Below are 22,629 nucleotides of genomic sequence, written 5' to 3'. Positions count from 1 at the left end.
TGCCTTCTTGTATATTGAAACTTTTGCCTATTGTATAGTGCTATATCAATGAATCATGCCACCGAAGACACCAAGCAACTGAACACACCCATCCGGTCACATTATACTTACAATGGGCGAACCAGTCGTCCTACTTCCGATATACTGACCGCTAAGCTGTAGCAGCAACTATCACTTTTATAGGCTTTGATGTGTCTCGGCAAACCGAGGCAAGCACTCAACTGAACCCAAAAGTGAGGTGGTGTCAAGGGAGAGGTTAGGAAGATATAAGATCCTAAATTTAGTCGCCTTTTACGACCATGCAATAGCGAGCGCAACAGGTATAATTCTAACGCCCTACCTGCACGATACTTTGGGGTTTTTCGCAGATGACTGGGAAATATCGGTCATAATCAAGATATGAGTACTTCCTTGGTTGAACGCCAAGTGATCTGAAGTACTCCAAAAGGCGAATAATTTATATGGAATTGATGTCAGTGATGATTCAATTAAGCAACAGAAGTGCAAGAAGATAAGAAAGCTGTCTTTATCCACCAGAAACTCTAGAGAAGGAAGGCTGGGGTAGTAACAGGGACCGGTCACATCATACCGACAACAGGTGACCGGACAACAATCTTTCAGTCATATTCCGTAATAGATTTCAAATTCAAAACATTCTCAATACATTCCAATTAAACACTGTAAATTTGGTATTAAAGTATGGATACTTGGTGAGTCTGTCAGCGGATACATTATGCATATGTCCGTATACAGGGGGAGACGGTATGACCTGACGGGCAACCACAATTAAGCCTCCCTTGTGGTATTTTCGTTGATGGGGCAGCAAATCTCAATAATGGCTACCATTTATTTAATATTTACTTATGTCTTTTTCCTCATCTCTGGATTTAGCTAAACAATTGTTAGATGCCGGAACAAGGTTTGCAGGGACTTTACGAGCCAATGCAATTGGACAGCCACATCCCATCAAGCATCAGTTCTAAAATGCAGGGACAAACCGAGTATACATACGACAAAGGCATTGGTTTATTTTAGTTTTTACGTCCTATTAACAGCCAGGGTCATGTAAGGACGTGCCAGGGTTTGTATGGTGCGAGGAAAGCCGGAGTACCCGGAGAAAAAACCACCGGCCAGCGGTCAGTACCTGGCAACTGCCCCACATGGGATTCGAACCCGCATCCCAGAGGGTGGATGGGCTTGTGGTATTATGTCGGGACCATCATCTTAACCACTCGGCCACCGCGCGACATGCTAAATAGTGCTTAGAGAGAAACCTATAAGGAAACCTGTTCGTCTTGTTAGATCATTTGTCGAAGTGTCAGAATGACATATAGTTACTTTTCACATTTTGAACTTCTTCTCAAGTTCTACCAGTGCGATTTAGTTGAAACTTCGATGAAATGATCCAGACATGGTCCTGACCAAGTGCTGTTATTTTTCGGGTCGACCTGAAATCCAAGATGGTCGCTAGAGCCGCCACAGCTGACATTTTGAAAACATTTTGAACTTCTCAAGTTCAACCAGTGCGATGTAGCTGAAACTTCCATGAAATGATCCCGACATTGTCCGGACGAAGTGTTGTTATTTTTCGGATCAATCAGAAATCCAACATGGCCGCCACAGCCGCCATTTTGAAAACACATTTTGAACTTCTCAAGTTCTACCAGTGCGATTTAGCTAAAACTTGCCTTAAATGATTCTGACATGTTCCTGGCCAAGTGCTATTTTTCGGATCAATCCGAAATCCAAGATGGCCGTCAAATCTGCCATCTTGAAAACACTTTTGAACTTTTCTACTGGTACGATTTGCCTGAAATGATCCCGATATGATCTTGACAAAGTGTTGTTACATGTGCGGTGGATCCCAAATCGACATCATATCTAATAAATTTCCTATATGAGTACTGCAAAGATTGTCAAATGACCGTTGGGCCTCTTGTCTCTAATATTGAACAGTGACTAATTGCAGACAAAGAACGGAAATGGTCAGTGATTACAACCGTTTCATGGGAGGTGTTGATTTACCTTTGGTTTGTTTGTTTAATTAATAAACATCTTATTAACTGCTAGGGTCATGTAAGGAGGGACTCCCATGTATGCGATGCATTGCGTGTATGAAGTTTGCGGTGTTAGAAGACTCGTGTTATCTTCTTGTATAGTGGAACTGTTGCCATTTTTATAGTGCTACATCACTGAAGCATGCAGCCGAAAACATCAAGCAACACACCCCAACCGGTCACATTATAATGACAACAGGCAAACCAGTCGTCCCACTCCTGGTATACTGATAGTTAAGCAAGGACAGAAACTACCACTTTCACAAACTATGGTGTGTCTCGGCCAGGGCACAAACTATGGTGTGTCTCGGCCAGGGGACAGACCCTACCTCGCATGGGCGAGCGCTCAACTGAAGGACAATTTTGTTTGTTTGTTTGATTAATTAACGTCCTATTAACAGCTATGGTCATGTAAGGACGGCCTCCCATGTATGCGGTGTGTTGCGTGTATATTGTGCGAGATGCGTGTTTTGGGAGACTGCGGTATATTCATGTTGTGTCTTCTTGTATAGTGGAACTGTTACCCTTTTTATAGTGCTATATCACTGAAGCATGCCGCCGAAGACCCCAAGCAACACACCCACCCGGTCACATTATAGTGACAACGGGCGAACCAGTCGTCCCACTCCCTGTATGCTGAGCGCTAAGCAGGAGCAGAAACTACCACTTTTATAGATTTTGGTGTGTCTCGGCCAGGGGACAGAACCCAGAGCCTACAAAAGAGGGGTTATGTCAAGGGAGACGTTAGGAAAAATTAAGTCGGGTAAGAACGAGAGAAAATATAATATTCTAAATTTAGTCGCCTTTAACGATCATGCAATATGGGCAGCAGATGACAGAATCCAGAGGCGAACGCACAATTGACTAAACTTTCATTCCGATATGTCAGTACGAACTATGCAAGTAGGGCGTAAGATTTTGAAACAAACAAAATACACTACATATAACCGCATACATGGGAAGCCGTCCTTACATGTATACGATACAACGGCGAATTCATATTAAAAATAGCATTTTCCGGATAACGTTTATGGCTGGGTTGGACACAGTAAAATGATCCTGCTTCGGTGAGAAGAGAAGCCATACTTTGATATTTCTAGAGTACACAATGTTTACAATCGTTAAAAATATGTACATTTTATGTGACAGACCTCAGTTTACTGTATCTGCAATTCTAATGCATGTTTGTTTGTTTGTTTGATTAATTAACGTCCTATTAACAGGTATGGTCATGATAGAATATGACCTCTCTTTACGTAATGTACTTTTTTTTGCATCTGTCTTTTCTATGTTAAGTTATATGTGCCGTAATTTGCATACTCACAAAGTAAGAAGAGCGTTTAATGTGTTATTTACTACACAGTTACCAACAGTTTGAGGATTACGAATTACAATACTTATAATTCAAAGGTTTGAATTTTAGAAGTACAAATAAGAGAATAAGGGATGAATATTATTTTTGCAGTGCTGCGAATAACAATTATATTTACATTTACAACGCAGTGAAATTTATACAATAGACCATGCTGTTTCTGTTGTTAAAATGCATAGATTTTAATTTTACAGGTACAACTTTGAGGTGAAAATTATTTTTGTGGTACTGCAAAAAATCATTGTATTCACATCTACACTGCAGTGAAATGAGTACAAAATTTACGTACGGTCAGACAATTTCATACATATTCAACAGAGTTATTAGTGATTGTAAGGTGATACATAATGCATGAAAGCAAGAATTTTAGAGTGCGTTGTATTTGTTGTAATTAAAGTTTATAAAGCACCATACATGTTTGTCTGTTGTCTATTTGAATGATTTTCTTCATTTATGAAATCTATGGCCCTGCAGGTAGGGCGTTAGAATTGTACCTGCTGCCCCTATTGCATGATCGTGTAGCGTGACTAGAATTACGTCTATTGAACATATATCTATAGATGGTTATTATTGTCATCATTCCATGTATTAAGTAAAGATAAGTTTGTAATGTTTAATATACGATGACATGTTTACGTTTACAGTTGTACTAGCCGGCCATGTGACTGGATGAAGTTTGTGAGATTGTCGTATTGACCCGCGGTAACAATACGTGTTACGATTATTCTAGGTTTTAGCGAGTTGTATCTTATCTACGCGATGTCGAGTTTACCTATATTACGGTCGTTAAGTGATGTTATTTGCCATCTTAGGCATCGTGAATCTTGCAAACTTCAGACAGCCTTTTCCGCTTCGACTATTGTGTTGCGCATGTCCGCGGTTGGGAATCACATTTCCGGTTTGGTTATTTTGGCCAGCCAATCAGCGTGACGGAGTGCCCGCACGCGAATTCGGGGCATCGGGGGGCATCTTATGCCCCCGGGTCAGTTCGCCCCACTGTAGTCAATGAGGTAAGTCGTGTTCTCGATCTCGGAAACGATAACCTAGGGTCTACGTAACTCAGCCCCTATCTTCCCATGTAAATGGCTTTAATGGCTTTGGTGTATAGAACAGGGTTTTACAGCTTGTCTATTCGGTTTATTTACATTAGCGAACGCTGTCAAGGTCGTAGACTTGCGGTAGTTCCAGGATAGTGTGGTACTACAATAGAGTAGTGGGAATAGAAATAGTATTAATTTGTTGTGGGATACTACTATAAAGAAAAAATAGTATTTATCTGTAATAAGTGAATTAATGTGGAATTATACTATTGAGATCTATTCTACTGTAGCTATAATGTATTATAACTGTTAGATATTGTACTGTGTGTTATCTGTAATCTCCTGGTTGTTTGATATGGCCATGTAAATAATAATACAAACACTGAAACTTGATTTACTGAGTTTGTCATTTCTGTCACTGAGTGGTTGAACTTAAATATCTATTAGCCTTGCTACCAAAGGCGTAATAGTGATACCTCGCCCTACCAGAGGTTGTACCTGTGGAAAACCTTGTTTACCAAAGGTGTAAGTTGTACCTCGCTACCAGGGGTTTGAACCTTGTTGCCAAAGGTTATAGAGCACCTCGCCTACCAGAGGGCTATACTATTTAAGTAGACTCGAGCACGTTACATTGGGGCAGCGGTGGGATCCAGTATAGAACTAGTACCTTATAGAACCACTCAGTGCCAGTGACAGTATTATTGTAGTTTTGAAATCTCAGTATTAAGATTAGCCTAAAAATTCAAAGAAACGTAGAGCACAGACAGTTGCTAGGGAAGATAGGGACACCGATAGGAATTTAGGCCAGAAACAGTCAGAAAGGGTAGTAGAGATCAGTGGGAAAGGTTTGGGGGACATTATAAATGTTGAAGTAGAGGGTAAAAGAAAGAGACAAAAACCTATAAGATATAGGGATGATAGTGGTGATGAAGTAGAAGATATACAAACCCCAGAGACCAATCCTGACCAGGGAGACAATACTGACCAGTTGGTGACCATGGAAATGTTTACAAACCATCAGAAGGAAATAGGAACCATGTTGTCAGAAATAATGGACAGACTAGATAAGATGGAAGTACCTAAGACTCCTACTCGGTTATCAGACAGTGAGAGTGACTGTTATTATGACCATGATCAGTGTAGAGAGGAAAGTAGACAAGACCAGTCTACTAGGGTTATCCCTGAACGACCATATAGAGTGTCACACCAGACAGAAAGAGACATTAATAGACATGACCAGTCTAATAGAATAGATAGACCATTTTATCAACATGACCAGACCTGCAGAGACATGAATAGACCTGACCAGTCTAACAGGGTAGATAAACCGTCATACCAACATGACCATAACTGTAATCAAAGTTATCAAGGAGAGTCTCACTGGACAGATCACCACAGAGCTGACCATGCTGACCAATTTTACTTCGGTGAGACACATGACCAGTGTTATGGAGATAAGGGGAGGGAGATATGTGTACGTCCTAGAGATGATATAGAGTTAAGCCCTTACCGATACCATAGCAACACCAATCAGGACAAAGTTTCGTACTCAAAACCTGACAGCTATGATGGAAAAACCAGTTGGACCGAGTATTTGACTCATTTTAATCTGGTGGCTTCAATCAACCGTTGGACTTCGGAAGTAAAAGCTTTAAAGCTGGCCTCTTGCATGACAGGTACAGCACGAAGTATATTAGGGGATCTGAAACCTGAGCAGTTGAGAAGTTTTGAACAACTGGTACCAACACTTACCGCCAAGTTTGAACCAAGGAACCAGTGTGAGATGTATAGGGCACAGGCAGAGTCAAGGACGAGAAAGAACAAAGAATCTCTGGTATCATTAGCACAAGATGTGAAAAGATTAGTTAGGCTAGGATACCCTACTGCACCCACAGAGGTCAGGGACAGTTTAGGTTATCGATACTTTAGAGATGCTTTAAATGACCAAGATATGGAATGGGCTGTTTGTCAGGGTAGCGCTGAAAACATAGATGAAGCACTGAATTTAGCCCTTAAATTTGAGGCTTTCAAGACTGGCAGAAGTAAAGGGAGAGGTGACCGCCAGAGTTTCAGACAAATAACAAATGATGCTGATGAGATCAGTGAGGATGACCCGATTGAACACTTGGTAAGGAGAGTTGATGATTTACAGAAACAGGTCCAGAATCCTAATAATATCAAATGTTACAAATGTCACAAACAGGGACATATAGCAGCAGAATGTAAAACGAGACGTGTCTGTTTCAACTGTCAGAAACCTGGACATTTTGCAGCAGACTGCAAGGAGGCGTCTCAGCAAAATCAGAAGAAATATAAGAGTCAAGGTCAGAACCAAGGTCATAAGAAAGGTCAAGGTCAGAACCAAAGGGGAAAACAAGACAAAGCCGAGCATTTAAACCACTAGAGGTTGAGACAGAGGGGTATGCCTCAGCCGAAACATTACTTAGTAATGAAGAGAGACCCCAACATGTTTTTGAGATTTCAAATAAGGGAACCAAAGAAGATGGACTTTTCATATGGACCAAAGTATATCAAAAAGAGGTAGATTGTTTAATTGATACAGGAGCAACCATATCAGTAGTGCACAGTAAGGTGTACCAAAGTTTACCTGCTGGAGTGAGACCAACATTGGTGTCTGGATGTGGAAAGCTTAGAATGGCAGATGGAGAATTAGTTACAATCAAAGGAATAGCTACATTTCCTCTTAGAATTACAGGAAATCTTTACACATGTAAAATGATTGTGGCGGATATAGAAGTACCTATAGTACTAGGATATGACTTCCTAAAGGACCTATAACGGGGAAATAAACATAGGGAAAGGAACAATTAGTTTGAATGGTAAACAGATACCATGTCATTTAGAGAGCCAGAGGTCTAAAACGGTATTTCGTATAAGAATGGTTCAAGATACCGTTATACCCCCAGCTGCTGAGGTCATTGTATCGGCAGAGGTCATTGGTGATAGTCCTGTAGAGCCAAATGCTATGGTGGAAAGGGGAAGTAAGTCATTAAATGATAAAGGGATCTTGGTCGGAAGGTGTATATTTGATACGCGAGAGGAGTTAATACCAGTAAGAGTAGTTAACCTGTCCGATAAACCCCAGACATTATTTAAACGAACAGTTACGGCCGAGTGTGAAACCATAAGACCTGATCAAGTGACATCCATTCCAGACAACAGCGTGTCTGACAGAGATACAAAACTTAGGCATATGGATACTGCAGAAGGAACTCTACCCCCTCACATGGAACAAGTATTGGAATCATGTGGAGATCATATCAAAGATGAACAGAGAGAGCAAGTAAGGGCAATACTACAGAAACATAGTAAGGTCTTCGCTAAAAACAAGGACGATTTGGGGAAAACAGGAATTGTCCAACACAAGATCGATACTGGACATGCACATCCAATCAAACAACCACCTAGGAGAATACCATTGGCTAAAAGGGAAGATGCAGAAGCAGAAATCAAAAGGATGTTGAAGACTGGAGTGATCAAACCCTCAAAATCACCATGGGCTAGTGGCATTGTGCTAGTGAGAAAGGGAGACAACTCTTGGCGTTTTTGTGTAGATTACCGTAAGCTCAATGAAGTAACCGTAAAAGACTCGTATCCATTACCCAGAATAGATGACTCACTGGATACCTTAAGGGGATCCAAATGGTTTTCAGTCATCGACCTTCAAAGCGGCTACTGGCAAGTAGAAATGGATCCAAAAGACAGAGAGAAAACAGCTTTCTCAACCACCAGTGGATTGTTTGAATTCAACTCCATGCCTTTTGGACTCTGTAATGCTGCTGCAACCTTTGAGAGACTCATGGAGTGTATCTTAGCTGATGAGAGGGGCAATTCAGCTCTGATTTACATTGATGATGTGATTATTTTTGCCGATACATTTGAACAACACTTGGAAAGGTTAGATGTTATACTGGGAAAGATAGGGGGAGCAGGTCTTAAAATATCACCAAAAAAATGCAGGCTTCTACAAAGAGAGGTAAAATTCCTGGGCCATATAGTAAATGAGCAAGGCATAGCACCAGACCCATCCAAGTCGGATGCAGTTTCAAATTGGCCGCAACCTAAGTGTGTGAGAGAGATACGTAGCTTCCTAGGAACAGTCTCATACTACAGGAAATTTATTAAAGGCTTTGCAAATATAGCCAAGCCTTTGCACAAGCTCACAGAGAAAGAAGAGAAATTCCATTGGACCGAGGAATGTCAGACAGCATTTATGACTTTGAAAACGGCTCTGATTACCTCCCCTGTACTCAAGTATCCAGATGTAAAGAAACCGTTTGTTATAGACACAGATGCTAGTAACTTCGGAGTGGGAGGTGTCCTATCACAGCAATATGAAGATGGCGAGCACCCGATCTGTTACTTTAGTAGAACATTGACAAAGGCAGAAAGACAGTACTGTGCAACTCGGAGAGAGTTGTTGGCAATGGTTGAAACAGTGAAACACTTTCATCACTACTTATATGGGGCAAAGTTTCTCATAAGAACTGACCATGGAGCCTTAAATTGGATTAAGCGTTTCAAGAATACTGAAGGACAACTAGCCAGATGGTTGGAATTATTGGACACATATGATTATACTATTCAGCATAGACCAGGGCGTATACATGGTAACGCAGATGGTTTGTCGAGGAGAGGATGTGACCAATGTAAATTCTGTCAGAAAGTGAAGGAGGCTCGTCAGCAACAGGACAATGGAGATATTTTACCTGAAACAGAAAACAGAAATGATATAATTAGAACGGTAACAACCAAATCCAGTGGTTGGACACAGGAAATCCCACAAAATGAGTTGAGAGACCAGCAACAGAAGGATGAAACCCTCAAATATATATGGCAGTGGAAAAAGGCTGGATTACGTCCTAAGTGGAAGGATATTGCATATTTATCAGGGGACGTAAAAGCATACTGGGCTCAATGGGATAGAATTGAGTTAAAAGATGAAGTACTACGTCGTCGTTGGGTCAAAGAGGGATCAGAAAATGTAGTGTGGCAGTTGATCTTACCAAAGAAGTTCACCGAAGACATTATACGGAAGTTACATAGAGATCCGGGATCAGGACATCTGGGCATTGCTAGAACGGCAGCCAGAGTAAAGGCCAGATTCTATTGGACTGGAGTAAACAGGGCAGTGAGGAGAGCGGTAGCACACTGTCCTGAGTGTCAGTCCCGGAAACAACCTAGGCGCAGTACCAGAGGAAAAATGGGACAATATCAAGTAGGAGCTCCCATGGAGAGAATAGGGTTGGATATTATGGTTAACTTACCAGAGTCTTCGAAGGGTAACCGTTATTTACTAGTTATAACTGACTACTTTACACGGTGGGCAGAAGCTTTTCCGATGCCAAATCAGGAGGCTAGTACTGTAGCTGATATCTTGTTGAACAATTTCATTACTCGCTTTGGAATACCAAAACAAATCCATTCGGATCAAGGGAGGCAATTCGAGTCGAACCTCTTCAAAGAATTATGTAAGCGGCTTGGAATTGAGAAAACCCGCACTACTCCTTATCATCCACAAGGAGACGGTCTTGTAGAGAGGTTGAATCGCACGATAGAGGATATGCTAAGCAAGATGGTGTCTAAGGACCAAAAAGATTGGGAAGAGAAATTACCACTAGTGATGTACGCATATAGGTCGTCTGTACATGAAAGTACTAATGAGACCCCAGCTATGATGATGCTTGGACGTGAAGTGGAACTTCCTGTGGACCTTTTATATGGCAAACCCCCGACAGATGAGACTCATCTCGAGAGAACCTCAGTGGATTACTTAGAGAACCTTTGGACCAGAATGTGGGCTGTACATGACCTTGCACGTAAACAGATGACTCGAGCGAGTGACAGACAAAAGAGACACTATGACCTAAATGCTTCGACGACAGTATATAAACCGGGAGATGCTGTATGGGTATACAACACAAGGTTACAGGGTGGTAGTAGAAAGTTAACCAGACCCTGGGAAGGTCCATACATTATAATTCAACAGTTGTCAGACCTAGTGTACAAAGTAAAGAGGGCACCTCGTTCTAAAGTAAAAATAGTAAACATGCAGAAGTTAAAGCCATACCTGGGCAGGGTAAAGAAGTGGTTCGTACCCTCGTCAGATAGGATACTCAGGCCATAGAGACAATCAGGAGAAAACCTATATGGATATTTGATAGTACACCAAATATTAAAAGATTGTTTGTATTCATATGTTTCAGAGAAACATATCACCATGTCTCACCAACATTATGTTACCTACAAAGGAGAGCGTTACCTGCAGGCAGCGCAACCAACCCCCCTTCATCAGTGTGACGATTGCGGCAAGAGGTTTTACAGCAGAGGCCAGCTGAATCGGCATGTCAAGTCGGTACATGGGCCACGTTTGTATTGCCATATGTGTAACTTTTCTACTCCTGGAGCGAGGGCCTACCGATTGAGGGAACACATGAGGGACCATCAGGAGAGACCCCGTCCTAGAGGGAACCCAAGAGGGAGACGGCCGAGGGAGGTGGCGAGGGATCAGGTGACATTTGACCCACCTAGGAGGACGGACATCACACCCCCTCAGACCAGTATGTTGGATAGGTGTCCTCCATCCCCTCTGTTGTCAGAGTGGGGGACTTCGCCGCTTGTGGTTCTGGGAGAGGAGGTGGACCTTTTGGGCCTGGGCGACATGGAGCTCCCTGAAGTGACCAAGGAAGCCAGGGTAGGAGAGGAGGCTGGACCAGTGATAGGAACCACCCAACTGGATACCAGACAAGTACTAGCATCTACACCAGTGGTGGAGACAGCGACCAGTGGGACTATTGTGGCTCAACAATCGACACAGGGTGGCGCCGAGATGGTGGAGGATGTAGTTGTGCCGGAGGATATCCTCATACCCGGGGCGGCTGTGACGGCTGAGGAGCCTACGCCTACTGAGACAGCACAGGTACCCCAGGCTAGCCATGACCATAGTATGTTGGACAGTAAGCAGACTGCTTTGAACTTCGAGTACTTGGCAGAGGATCCGCGGTTCTTTTTCTTGGGTGCCCCTAGTTCTATCCTGGAGGGGAATACTGCACAACTCTTGAAGAAGAACAAGAACAGAGCGAGGAGCCAGGGACAGCAATTCAAACGATATTTTGTGCCCGAGGGATTTCTCAGTGTGCGACGTGTAGAGAGGGCGACACTTCCAGACGGGACGACGTATCAATTGACCGACTTTTGGACCAAGGACCCTGAATGTAAGAAGACTTCCGACAAGGCGACGCAGACGTAGACCAATTTTAGTAGGTAGTTGGGATGGGGGGTGGATATTTCTAATATTTTGATATTAATAGGCCTATGTAAATGATTTGTATCTTTATAGTAATTACTAGCGAGTAATTTTAAACTTTTCACATAGTGCCACAATAGTGTGTTGTGTTAGTATAACCAAACACTAGTAAGAATGTTGACGAGTGACGGTGTATATTATATAGGTACAGTGTGTATTTAGTACCATGCTATTGTCATATAGTGTAAGAATTATTATAATTGTATAGTGTTATACAAGGTAAATATTTCTGTGAGTGGTACATAGAGATTTATGTGAAGACTGGTGAGAAAGTGTACATGTTTGTACATCCAATATTTTATACTAGAAGAGTTAGCAGTAAACTCAGAAGTATGATACAAGAGAATAGAGAATATTTAGAGAGTTTGAAAGTGGTGTGTAATCATTAAGCACATTTATCGATAAATAATTTTTAGTCCATGTTTATTAATTTAATTGTTATATCCTTGATAGTGTAAATATAAACGACGTAATTTAAGACGAGTGTAACCGAAGAATAAGAATTGTACAGAAATATCATGTTTATGTGTATATCTTTAACTAATTCATTATTTGTGATAGTTTAGCCCACAATAGCATAAGTATAACTACATGTGAAAGATTGTAAACTACACCTTATGTTGTATTTAGGTATGTCCGGGGCGGACATTTTAGTGAGGTGGGAGTAATGTAGCGTGACTAGAATTACGTCTATTGTACATATATCTATAGATGGTTATTATTGTCATCATTCCATGTATTAAGTAAAGATAAGTTTGTAATGTTTAATATACGATGACATGTTTACGTTTACAGTTGTACTAGCCGGCCATGTGACTGGATGAAGTTTGTGAGATTGTCGTATTGACCCGCGGTAACAATACGTGTTACGATTATTCTAGGTTTTAGCGAGTTGTATCTTATCTACGCGATGTCGAGTTTACCTATATTACGGTCGTTAAGTGATGTTATTTGCCATCTTAGGCATCGTGAATCTTGCAAACTTCAGACAGCCTTTTCCGCTTCGACTATTGTGTTGCGCATGTCCGCGGTTGGGAATCACATTTCCGGTTTGGTTATTTTGGCCAGCCAATCAGCGTGACGGAGTGCCCGCACGCGAATTCGGGGCATCGGGGGGCATCTTATGCCCCCGGGTCAGTTGCGCCCCTGTAGTCAATGAGGTAAGTCGTGTTCTCGATCTCGGAACCGATAACCTAGGGTCTACGTAACTCAGCCCCTATCTTCCCATGTAAATGGCTTTGGTGTATTAAGTGTGATGTCATAGTTAGGCTATTAATAGAACAGGGGTTTTACAGCTTGTCTATTCGGTTTATTTACATTAGCGACGCTGTCAAGGTCGTAGACTTGCGGTAGTTCCAGATAGTGTGGTACTACAATAGAGTAGTGGGAATAGAAATAGTATTAATTTGTTGTGGGATACTACTATAAAGAAAATAGTATTTATCTGTAATAAGTGAATTAATGTGGAATTATACTATTGAGATCTATTCTACTGTAGCTATAATGTATTATAACTGTTAGATATTGTACTGTGTGTTATCTGTAATCTCCTGGTTGTTGATATGGCCATGTAAATAATAATACAAACACTGAAACTTGATTTACTGAGTTTGTCAATTCTGTCACTGAGTGGTTGAACTTAAATATCTATAGCCTTGCTACCAAAGGCGTAATAGTGATACCTCGCTACCAGAGGTTGTACCTGTGGAAACCTTGTTACCAAAGGTGTAAGTTGTACCTCGCTACCAGGGGTTTGAACCTTGTTGCCAAAGGTTATAGAGCACCTCGCCTACCAGAGGGCTATACTATTTAAGTAGACTCGAGCACGTTACAATCGTAAAAGGCGACTAAATTTAGGATCTTATCTTTTCTCTTCTTCCTAACTGACTTTATCTTTCCTAATGCCTACCATGGCACCGCCTCACTTTTGGCCTTGGGTTGAGCGTTCGCCCCTGTGAGGAAGGCTTTGGGTTCTGTCCCCTGGCCGAGACACACCAAAGTCTATAAAAGTGGTAGTTTCTACTCTTGCTTAGCGCTCAGCAAACAGGGAGTGGGACGACTGGTTCGCCCGTTGTCAGTATAATGTGACCGGGTGGGGTGTGTTGCTTTGTGTCTTCGGCGGCATACTTCAGTGATATAGCACTATAAAAAGGGCAACAGTTCCACTATACAAAAAGACACAACACGAACATACTACAGTCTCCCAAAACACGCACCACGCACTTCACACACGCTACACACTGCATACATGGGAGGCCGTCCTTACATGACCCTAGCTGTTAATAGGACGTTAAACTAATCAAACAAACAAAATTATGAAATCTGATGGTTTTCAGTAGATTACTGAAGAAAAAATATGTAACAAATTTCGCCCCAATTAGATTTTTGGTAAATGTTGATGAAAACATTAATTGAAAAGGTGATAAAATGAAGAATATGTTAGTGAAAGTGTCGGGGACAGATTCTATCAATCGCGACAAGATCATCACAAAAGCATTTGAAAGCATAGATACAGATTTAACATTTTAATATATTTTCAAATGATTTTGAATTGAATACATTCTCAGAGGAAAACGTTAAAAAGTTACAATATATTGAATAATGCATTAGAAATAACACAAGAATAGATAACCCAGAATGAATTAATTTATATTGCCAGTCAGCTTTGGTCCAGAGGTCTTTGAACCAAAATATGCATATTTTCTTTAAGTTTAAGAAGATCAATACCAGATTCGACATAAACAGCATAAGTAATGTGATTGATGGTTGTCGGTGATGTATGCAGTACTATTGTACGCCGTACACATGTGTCATGCTGATGTGACCCACTTTAGGCAGCGTATGTCATAATTTTAACATGTACATTTGTATTATGCTTAAATATGGTACCAGACACTGAGACTCCGATCCCAAAACATATTTTTGCAGTTGCTGTGGATGACAGTTTAATACCAGTCTTATAGTATCACCTTGACCTATAAATGAAGATGACGTCGATTAAGATTTTATCCCTACTCTTCGCGTTGAAATTACAGAACGCATTATTTCTGTTGATATACGAAACCGGTGTTAAACGATGGTCATAACAATGTCAATAAAGCTCGATGTATGATATTACAACGGCAGCAGGTGAGCCCGGCAGTGACCGTTGATATGCATAGGAATAATTTCCCTTTTCATCTTTTAATTGAATTCATTTTGCTGCGGGACGCCATAAAACATCGTATGGCCACGAATCACTGGATTGAACAGAAAGTCTTGCAGACGGGTTTTCAACACGGAATGGCTCAAATTTCAAGTCGGCCATTCGCTTTAATATTTCCTTTCCTGATGCCATTTTCCTGTGGAATTCCCATTCCATGATAAATCCCTGTACATCCACAGATTTAAAGAATTTTTCTGATTTAGCGACAGCTTTATGTTCAAATCCCTCAATATCCATCTTTATTATGACTTTGGTGAAATCTTTAAAAGCTGGAAGATCCACAAGATCATCCATTGTAATAGTATCAACCTCACCATATGTTCCTTGTGCGCGACCCTCCTTCAGCATTTTTATATGTTTCGAGTCAACATCAACATATGTGCCACCCATGTTATTCTTATCTATGCCGAGATTCACCGTCGCATGACCATCTGATATGGCGTTGTGTACGATTGTGACGCCGGCTAAATTGCCGGCTGCTACGGAGGCACAAAGATGTTGAACGTTTTTGTCTAATGCCTCAACAGCTATAACTTTCCGACCCATTTTTGCAATAGTAAGGGTATGAACACCTATATTAGCGCCTATATCTATTAAATGTAAATTGTCGTCCGCCTTTAATAATGCTGCTATTCCGTTAGATTTTTCGGCTTCGAATGATCCAGTGTTCTTTATAACACCAGAAACCCATATATCATTTTCACTTGGATATATGAATATTGGTGTCTCTCCAAACTGTGTTTTCAATGTTGCTTTTGGGAAATCATGACATTCTTTACACACACGTTCATTAAGCTTCCATTGTGTGGAATCATAACTGTATATATTTTTCAGCTCACTACTTGGACATTTGATTTTAGTAGTCTGACCTGTCGCAATTCGGTCCGTTTCTAATTTTAAAGTCTCTTCCAAAGGTAGGTTGAGGCTCTGGTCCGTCCTTGCAGATATTCGGTAAACCACAATGACACCAGCCAGAATAACTAAAGCAACAATGGATGTAGCTTTGAAGTTAAGTCCTCCCCGTGCCATTGTAAAGGCGGAGTCGTGTTAGATGAACAACCTGAAACAAAATACAAGAAAAATATATACTTGTATTTAAACAATTACGAGGTAAAACATTCTAATTGTCCATACACCATGTATATTAATCCAATTAAGTGAGTTATTTTTATGTATCATTTGTATTGTTTGGTTTGGTTTTATTAACATTTAAGATAATTCGTCAAGAACACTTTGCCGTGTGTTTATCCTGCAGGGCGTAAGAATTGTACCTGCTGTCCCTATTGCATGATCGTAACAGGCGACTAAATTTAGGATATTATATTTTCTCTTGTTCCTATCGTCTTCTTTGACACCGCCTCACGTTTGGCCTTTTGTTGAGCACTAGCCTTGAGGTAAGCTCTGTCTTCTGGCTGAGACACACGAAATCTTTAAACGTTGCTAATCCCGTTGTCAGTATAACGGTGAGTTTTTTAATGGATCCGAACAGTTCAGATAAATCAGTCATATGGAAGAGGACAAGAATTTCACGGAAGTGGATGTGTCGCCTCCGCAGTATCACAAAAATAGTTATTTACAGTTGAAAATATTGTTAATAATTAGGTAAAGTTCCGTAACTCTTGCATATATTGATGGATTTCGACCAGTATCAAACTACTTTGAGATTTCATTGATATAAAGCAATATACCAAATTTGGTTGAAATTGGACAATAAATATTTAATAAAGTTATCGATCGGAAACCATGGATTTATCTGTTTTGACAATTTTAAAGTCCCGTAATTCTTGCAAATATTGAAGGATTTTGACTATTATCAAAGTCATCCGAGATCTCATTGATATAAAACAACATGTAAAATTTGGTTTAAATCGAACAATAAAGTTATCGAGGGAAAACATGGATATATCTGTTTTGACTATCTTAAAGTCCCGTAACTCTTGCAAATATTGACGGATTTTGACCATTATCGAACTCATCCGATATCACATCCTTATATAAAGCAATATCCCAAATTTGGTTGAAATCGGACAATAAATACTAAAGTTTTCGCACGGTGATCATTTCCCGGACGCCAACGAAGCCGACATACCTACGTACGTGTCGCCCTTGCGTTGCAGGTGACACACAAACTATGTAATGATTATGTAGCATATGAAGGGAGATAAAAAAATCTCCAACCGTTTTGAATTTCTCACACAGATGTTGTAACTTCAGAATACAAATGAATCTATAAAACATTTTGAATACCCAATAACGATTTAAATATTTCATAACATCTAAAATCATTCAGACTGGAATGATATAATATTTCATGCCATTAAGGCTGGAATGATATAATATTTCATGTCATTAAGGCTGGAATGATATATTCTTCCATACCTACGGGTGTAATACTAGCTGGTCTAGGACAATAAACTCATGTCACCTGAGGCTGTATTGAATGGCTACCCATGCAATAAATTCTCGTGACGTCAAGGCGTCAACGAAGTTTCTATTTCTTGGGAAAAATTTTAACATTTTTTTTCACAAACTTGACTGGTTTTATTATAAAAGATTCAAACAACGGAATTTTTGTTGAAAATAACACGTATTTTTTCATGAATAGAAAATTGACTTTCAGTCGTGGATTTCTTCGAATTTATTTCAAAATGGCGGGATATTATAGTTGTAAAATTGCAATAAAACGTCAAGGTATGAAAGAAAAATACTCTTTCATAAGTGGATATGAAGGATAGGGATATAAAACCCTCGGGATCACAAAATGTTGCAAAACCCTCGGGTTTTACTACATTTTGTGACCCTCGGGTAGAGTATCCGATTCCCTAGCCTTCATATCCACATATGAAAGAGTCTTATAATATTTCATGTCACAAAGGCTGGAATGATATAGTATTTCATGTTCAAGTTAGAAACATATGAACTGATATCTATCTTGCACGCAAACACGTTGCATATACAGGGGAGGCCGTCCTTAAATGTACCTAGCTGTTAATATGACATAAATAAAGCAACTGACCAGCCATAGAAAGCTTGATTAACATTCATTTTACCACTGACCAATACTATCTGTATATTAGCTATCACTATAACACATCACTTTGTGTAAGTCGGGAGAATGACTTCTTTAACTCACCCCAAATGTTCTGTAGCTATAGGTTATAATAACTTCACCTACTACCCGTCTAAATGCGTAAGTACGACCTTACCTTCGCAGTCGACATTTACACAAACATCTGTCACACGTATGCGTACTTGTCATATTGAGCTAACATAAAGGTTACGCCACTGTGATAAGGATATTGGACAAAGACACTGGCCTCGGACAAGCCAGGTATCGTATCTACACACAATGAAAACGTTGCCGCAATGAATGCAAACAGTGTTAAAAGAATATGCTAATCCTTCCGCAAAGTTTGGATATTTTTATTTCCCCATCAATTCTCAACAGTACCGTTTTGAATTACCCATTAAAAGCATGAACTACTATGTAATGCGGAAGGTGACTGATGTTTCTATTGTGTATAGGGCTATATCGGGAACAGACAATTATAAAGCAATAATTTCATTTACTCCCCAACATAATTCCATTACGTCTACTTACATGAAAGCAATGTATTCGATTGTCATTCAACCAGTTATATATTCTTTTTCTGCAGGCAAGAACACAGGTTTTCGTATCTTTCAAAATGGCGGCGTTCAGATAAATAAACCCAGTATCATAGGAAGAATCCCTTACAACCTGACTGCAGAAAATAAACCTAACATTCCTATGTACTGTACTCCAACACTACAGCGACCCCCGTGGACCGATTCCTTTTATACAGGGTTTCTGCAAAATTATGAGGAGCTAATTATATTCTGAAAATATTCCGATCTATGATTATATCTTATGGATATAGCGAATTAATCATTAGGCATGGTAATGCGAATCATAATAAAAGCCTACACACATGATGTTTTAAATTATCAAAACGTCATTTTCCAGTCACTTTTCAGTAATTACGAAGTCATAATCGTTCATATTAAGTTCTGAGTACCAAAATATGACACTGGCTACTAATAGGACGTAAATATTATCAACCAAAAGAAACCAAATTAGATAATGTTTTCTCTTTCTCAACATTTCCCTAATCATCAATCTGTAAGATCACAGTACCAAATTTGGATAATGTGTTAGAAACATCCAATATATTCTCATTTTTCTGTATGTTAGTCCATTAAGGCAAGATTCGTTTAATCAGTTTACGTGTCATTTTTATAGCAAACACCTGTACCGAATTCATTATAGAATCTTACCTTTGTGTTTTGCGCCTTGGCGGTTTACTGCAGTTGAAATGACTTAATTATCCTAATTCTACATCCACGCAATTGTAAGAGTAAAATCACTGAACGTTAATTCAAGGGAAGGGATTACCGAGTTTATGACATAGTAATGTCCACAAGCGTTATCAGTAACCTGATCAGTCGTAATCAAGCCTGTCTAGGAGCAGTGTAGATAGAGCGAGTGGAGTGAACGGTCTCCGGTAAACCTGTTATCATCCTTCAAACAATCTACCCACAGGCATACCCTTATCTACCCAAACTTGTACAGACGTGCTAAACTCGTGGTACAGTGTATATATACAACAGTAGAACACCATTGTCAAGCTGAAAGGCTTTCGAATCGCTATTTGTCATCACCAGTCTCCTTGCCAACTAACATTTCTGGCGTCATTTCTTATAAATGTTGGTTCTCTAACGTGTGCCGATTCAATTTTAAGAATCGGACAATTTGAAATTATCAGAAATGATATGCTGAAATGCGGAAATCTAGTTTTTGTGAGTACAAACGTAACCACTTATTCCTACGTCGACTACAAAAAGTCTGCACAAAAATGTATTGCAATTAAAAAAATGTTTGTAGCTTTAGCAACGAAATTCATAGAATGCAATTTTTGCCAAAACAAGACCAAAACAACGTCATTCTTGGCGTTTGAATAACTTAAAAACGCAAGATTTTAATGATTATTATTGTTTTAATTGGAGAGTTTCTCAAGATTTTCTGGATAGGCCCTGCAGGTAGGGCGTTAGAATTGTACCTGCTGCCCCTATTGCATGATCGTAAAAGGCGACTAAATTAAGGATCTTATCTTTTCTCTTCTTCCTAACTGACTATCTTTCCTAATGCCTCCCTTAGCACCGCCTCACTTTTGGCCTTGTGTTGAGCGATAGCCCCTTTGAGGAAGGCTCTTGGTTCTGTCTCCTGGCCGAGACACACCAAAGTCTATAAAAGTGGTAGTTTCTGCTCCTCCTTAGCGCTCAGCATACAGGGAGTGGGACGACTGGTTCGCCCGTTGTCAGTATAATGTGACCGGGTGGGGTGTGTTGCTTGGTGTCTTCGGCGGCATGCTTCAGTGATATAGCACTAGAAAAGATACAACATGAATATACCGCAGTCTCCCAAAACACGCACCTCGCACAACATACACGCAACACAACGCATACGTGGGATACGCATATTCCCGTTGTCAGTATAATGTGACCAGGTTGAGTGTTGCTAGGTCATAAAAGGTGATGGGTGTCTTCGGCAGCATGCTTTAGTAATATAGCACTATTAAAGGGCAAGTGTACAATACAAGAAGACACAACAAAAACATACTAGTCTCCCTAAAAACACACCTCTCACTTCATACATGCTACACACCGCAAAGACATACATGAGACCGTCCTTCCACGTTTCTAGATGTCCTCGGTAGCATTCTTCAGCGATATAGCACTCTTAAAAGGACAACAGTTCCACAATACAATAAGACACAACGGAGATACAGCAGTCTCCTAAAACACAAACCTCACACTACTTACAGGCTACACTAACACACCGCATACATTGGAGGCCGTCCTTCCATGACCCTGGCTGGTAAAAGGACGTAAATTAATGTTAATAGGACGGTCTCTCATGTATGCGGTGTGTAGTGTGTGAATGTGGTGTCTTGCTTGTGTAAACTGTCTGTTTTGGGAGACTGCAGTATATGTGTAATCGTGTTGCGTGTTCTTGTATACAAAATGTACACGCACCAAACACTTACAACTGAAACTGAGTGATGCTCCTCTTACAAAACTTGCAGTAACATTCTTTTGAATTATGGGCCAACATAACCCTGGCCGAGAAACACCATTTTCTAAAAGCGGAAGACCCCCAAAATTGCTTTAATGGCAATAACCTTAAATGTGCGACAAAAGAGAAAAAATAAGGTTCGAAAGACGGAATTGGCGAAAAAAACCCACCCCAGATTTATTGTGGTTATTAAAGTAAACCGGTGATTAGTTACCTTGTATGAAGTCCACGTGGTCTGTGTAGCTGGCGATATATGAGCAGACTATGATCACTCGCTGGACTGTTCAGGAATACTGTAATGATAGAATGTCTATATATGAATGCCACAATGTATATAGGGGAGACTGTGGCTGGTCCGGCTTCGGGCATGTTCGGCACCCAGCAAAATTTCGCGTGTAAAAGCAGGTAGATGACCGTCGACAATTTTTTGACGTCACCTGTGATGACGTAATCATCGTCATTTGAACGATGGCCGCTCTATGACGTTTTGGCTTTGTTTGTTTGATTAATTAACGTCCTATTAACAGCTATGGTCATGTAAGGACGGCCTCCCATGTATGCGGTGTGTTGCGTGTATGTTGTGCGAGGTGCGTGTTTTGGGAGACTGCGGTAAATTCATGTTATGTCTTCTTGTATAGTGGAACTATTGCCCTTTTTATAGTGTTATATCACTGAAGCATGCCGCCGAAGACACCAAGCAACACGCCCCACCCCGTCACATTATACTGACAACGGGCGAACCAGTCGTCCCACTCCCCGTTTGCTGAGCGCTAAGCAGGAGCAGAAACTACCACTTTTATAGACTTTGGTGTGTCTCGGCCAGGGGACAGAACCCAGAGCCTTCCTCACAAGGGCGAACGCTCAACGCAAGGCCAAAAGTGAGGCGGTGCCAAGGAAGGCATTATGAAAGATAAAGTCAGTTAGGAAGAAAAGATAAGATCCTAAATTTAGTCGCCTTTTACGATCATGCAATAGGGGCAGCAGGTACAATTCTAACGCCATACCTGCAGGGCTCGATTGCGTTTTGGCAGGATTCCTTATTATTTCATCTGGTAACTTTTTGCACTCTCATACAAGTTTAAATTTTTTCTTGTCGTCTGCTTTGATTATGATGAAAACCTAATCCGTATGTTAAAGTAGGGTAATGTGCCTTTCATACACTGCAAATCAAATTCCCATCAATGTAAGTATTATCTAGATAATATTTTATTTATTGTAGGCGGAAGAACCATTTGTAATATGTATACAATATTACATGCAATACCTGTCTCGCTACACACCCCACTTGTTCTTCGGCAGTGTACTGTACTTACACACGTGTGTCGCGTCTGTGTATATTTACGTCCTACACACCCCACTTGTTCTTCGGCAGTGTACTGTACTTACACACGTGTGTCGCGTCTGTGTATATTTACGTCTGTGTAGTGTAACTTCCGGTTTGGTGCGACTCCTCATTTTGTTATCTTTCGTTGTACATGCCCGCTTTTAAATTTAGATTACAGTTTAGGAATTCGCTTTACATGTACACACTTTC

General features: G+C 40.4%; 2 protein-coding genes and 1 pseudogene across 5 annotated transcripts; 2 read left to right on the top strand and 1 right to left on the bottom strand.

The window, feature by feature from the left end:
- Positions 1 to 22,629, top strand: part of LOC138315873 (uncharacterized) — a 173,230-nt pseudogene that overhangs the window by 76,727 nt on the left and 73,874 nt on the right.
- LOC138315858 (uncharacterized) lies at positions 9,645 to 13,528 on the top strand. The gene is made up of 2 exons (XM_069257168.1): positions 9,645 to 11,749; positions 12,592 to 13,528. Exon 1 carries the CDS (start codon positions 10,711 to 10,713, stop codon positions 11,737 to 11,739), a length of 1,029 nt encoding a protein of 342 aa, XP_069113269.1. The 5' UTR covers positions 9,645 to 10,710; the 3' UTR covers positions 11,740 to 11,749; positions 12,592 to 13,528.
- Positions 14,425 to 19,579, bottom strand: LOC138315870 (uncharacterized). 4 transcript variants are annotated; one of them, XM_069257183.1, is made up of 2 exons: positions 19,298 to 19,579; positions 14,425 to 16,061 (listed from the first exon to the last, which is right to left on the bottom strand). In XM_069257183.1, the coding sequence occupies exon 2, from the start codon at positions 16,028 to 16,030 to the stop codon at positions 14,990 to 14,992; it is 1,041 nt and encodes a 346-aa protein (XP_069113284.1). In that variant the 5' UTR covers positions 16,031 to 16,061; positions 19,298 to 19,579; the 3' UTR covers positions 14,425 to 14,989. The 4 variants fall into 4 exon arrangements, with proteins under 4 accessions (XP_069113284.1, XP_069113285.1, XP_069113288.1 ...); XM_069257184.1 differs by lacking the exon at positions 19,298 to 19,579 and adding an exon at positions 18,603 to 18,819; XM_069257187.1 differs by lacking the exon at positions 19,298 to 19,579 and adding an exon at positions 18,208 to 18,232.

The sequence above is a fragment of the Argopecten irradians genome, chromosome 2 (assembly GCF_041381155.1).
Source record: "Argopecten irradians isolate NY chromosome 2, Ai_NY, whole genome shotgun sequence".
Classification (NCBI taxonomy): Eukaryota; Metazoa; Mollusca; class Bivalvia; order Pectinida; family Pectinidae; genus Argopecten; species Argopecten irradians.
Note: the sequence above shows the minus strand (reverse complement) of the source record. Positions and strands in the feature narration are given on the sequence as shown.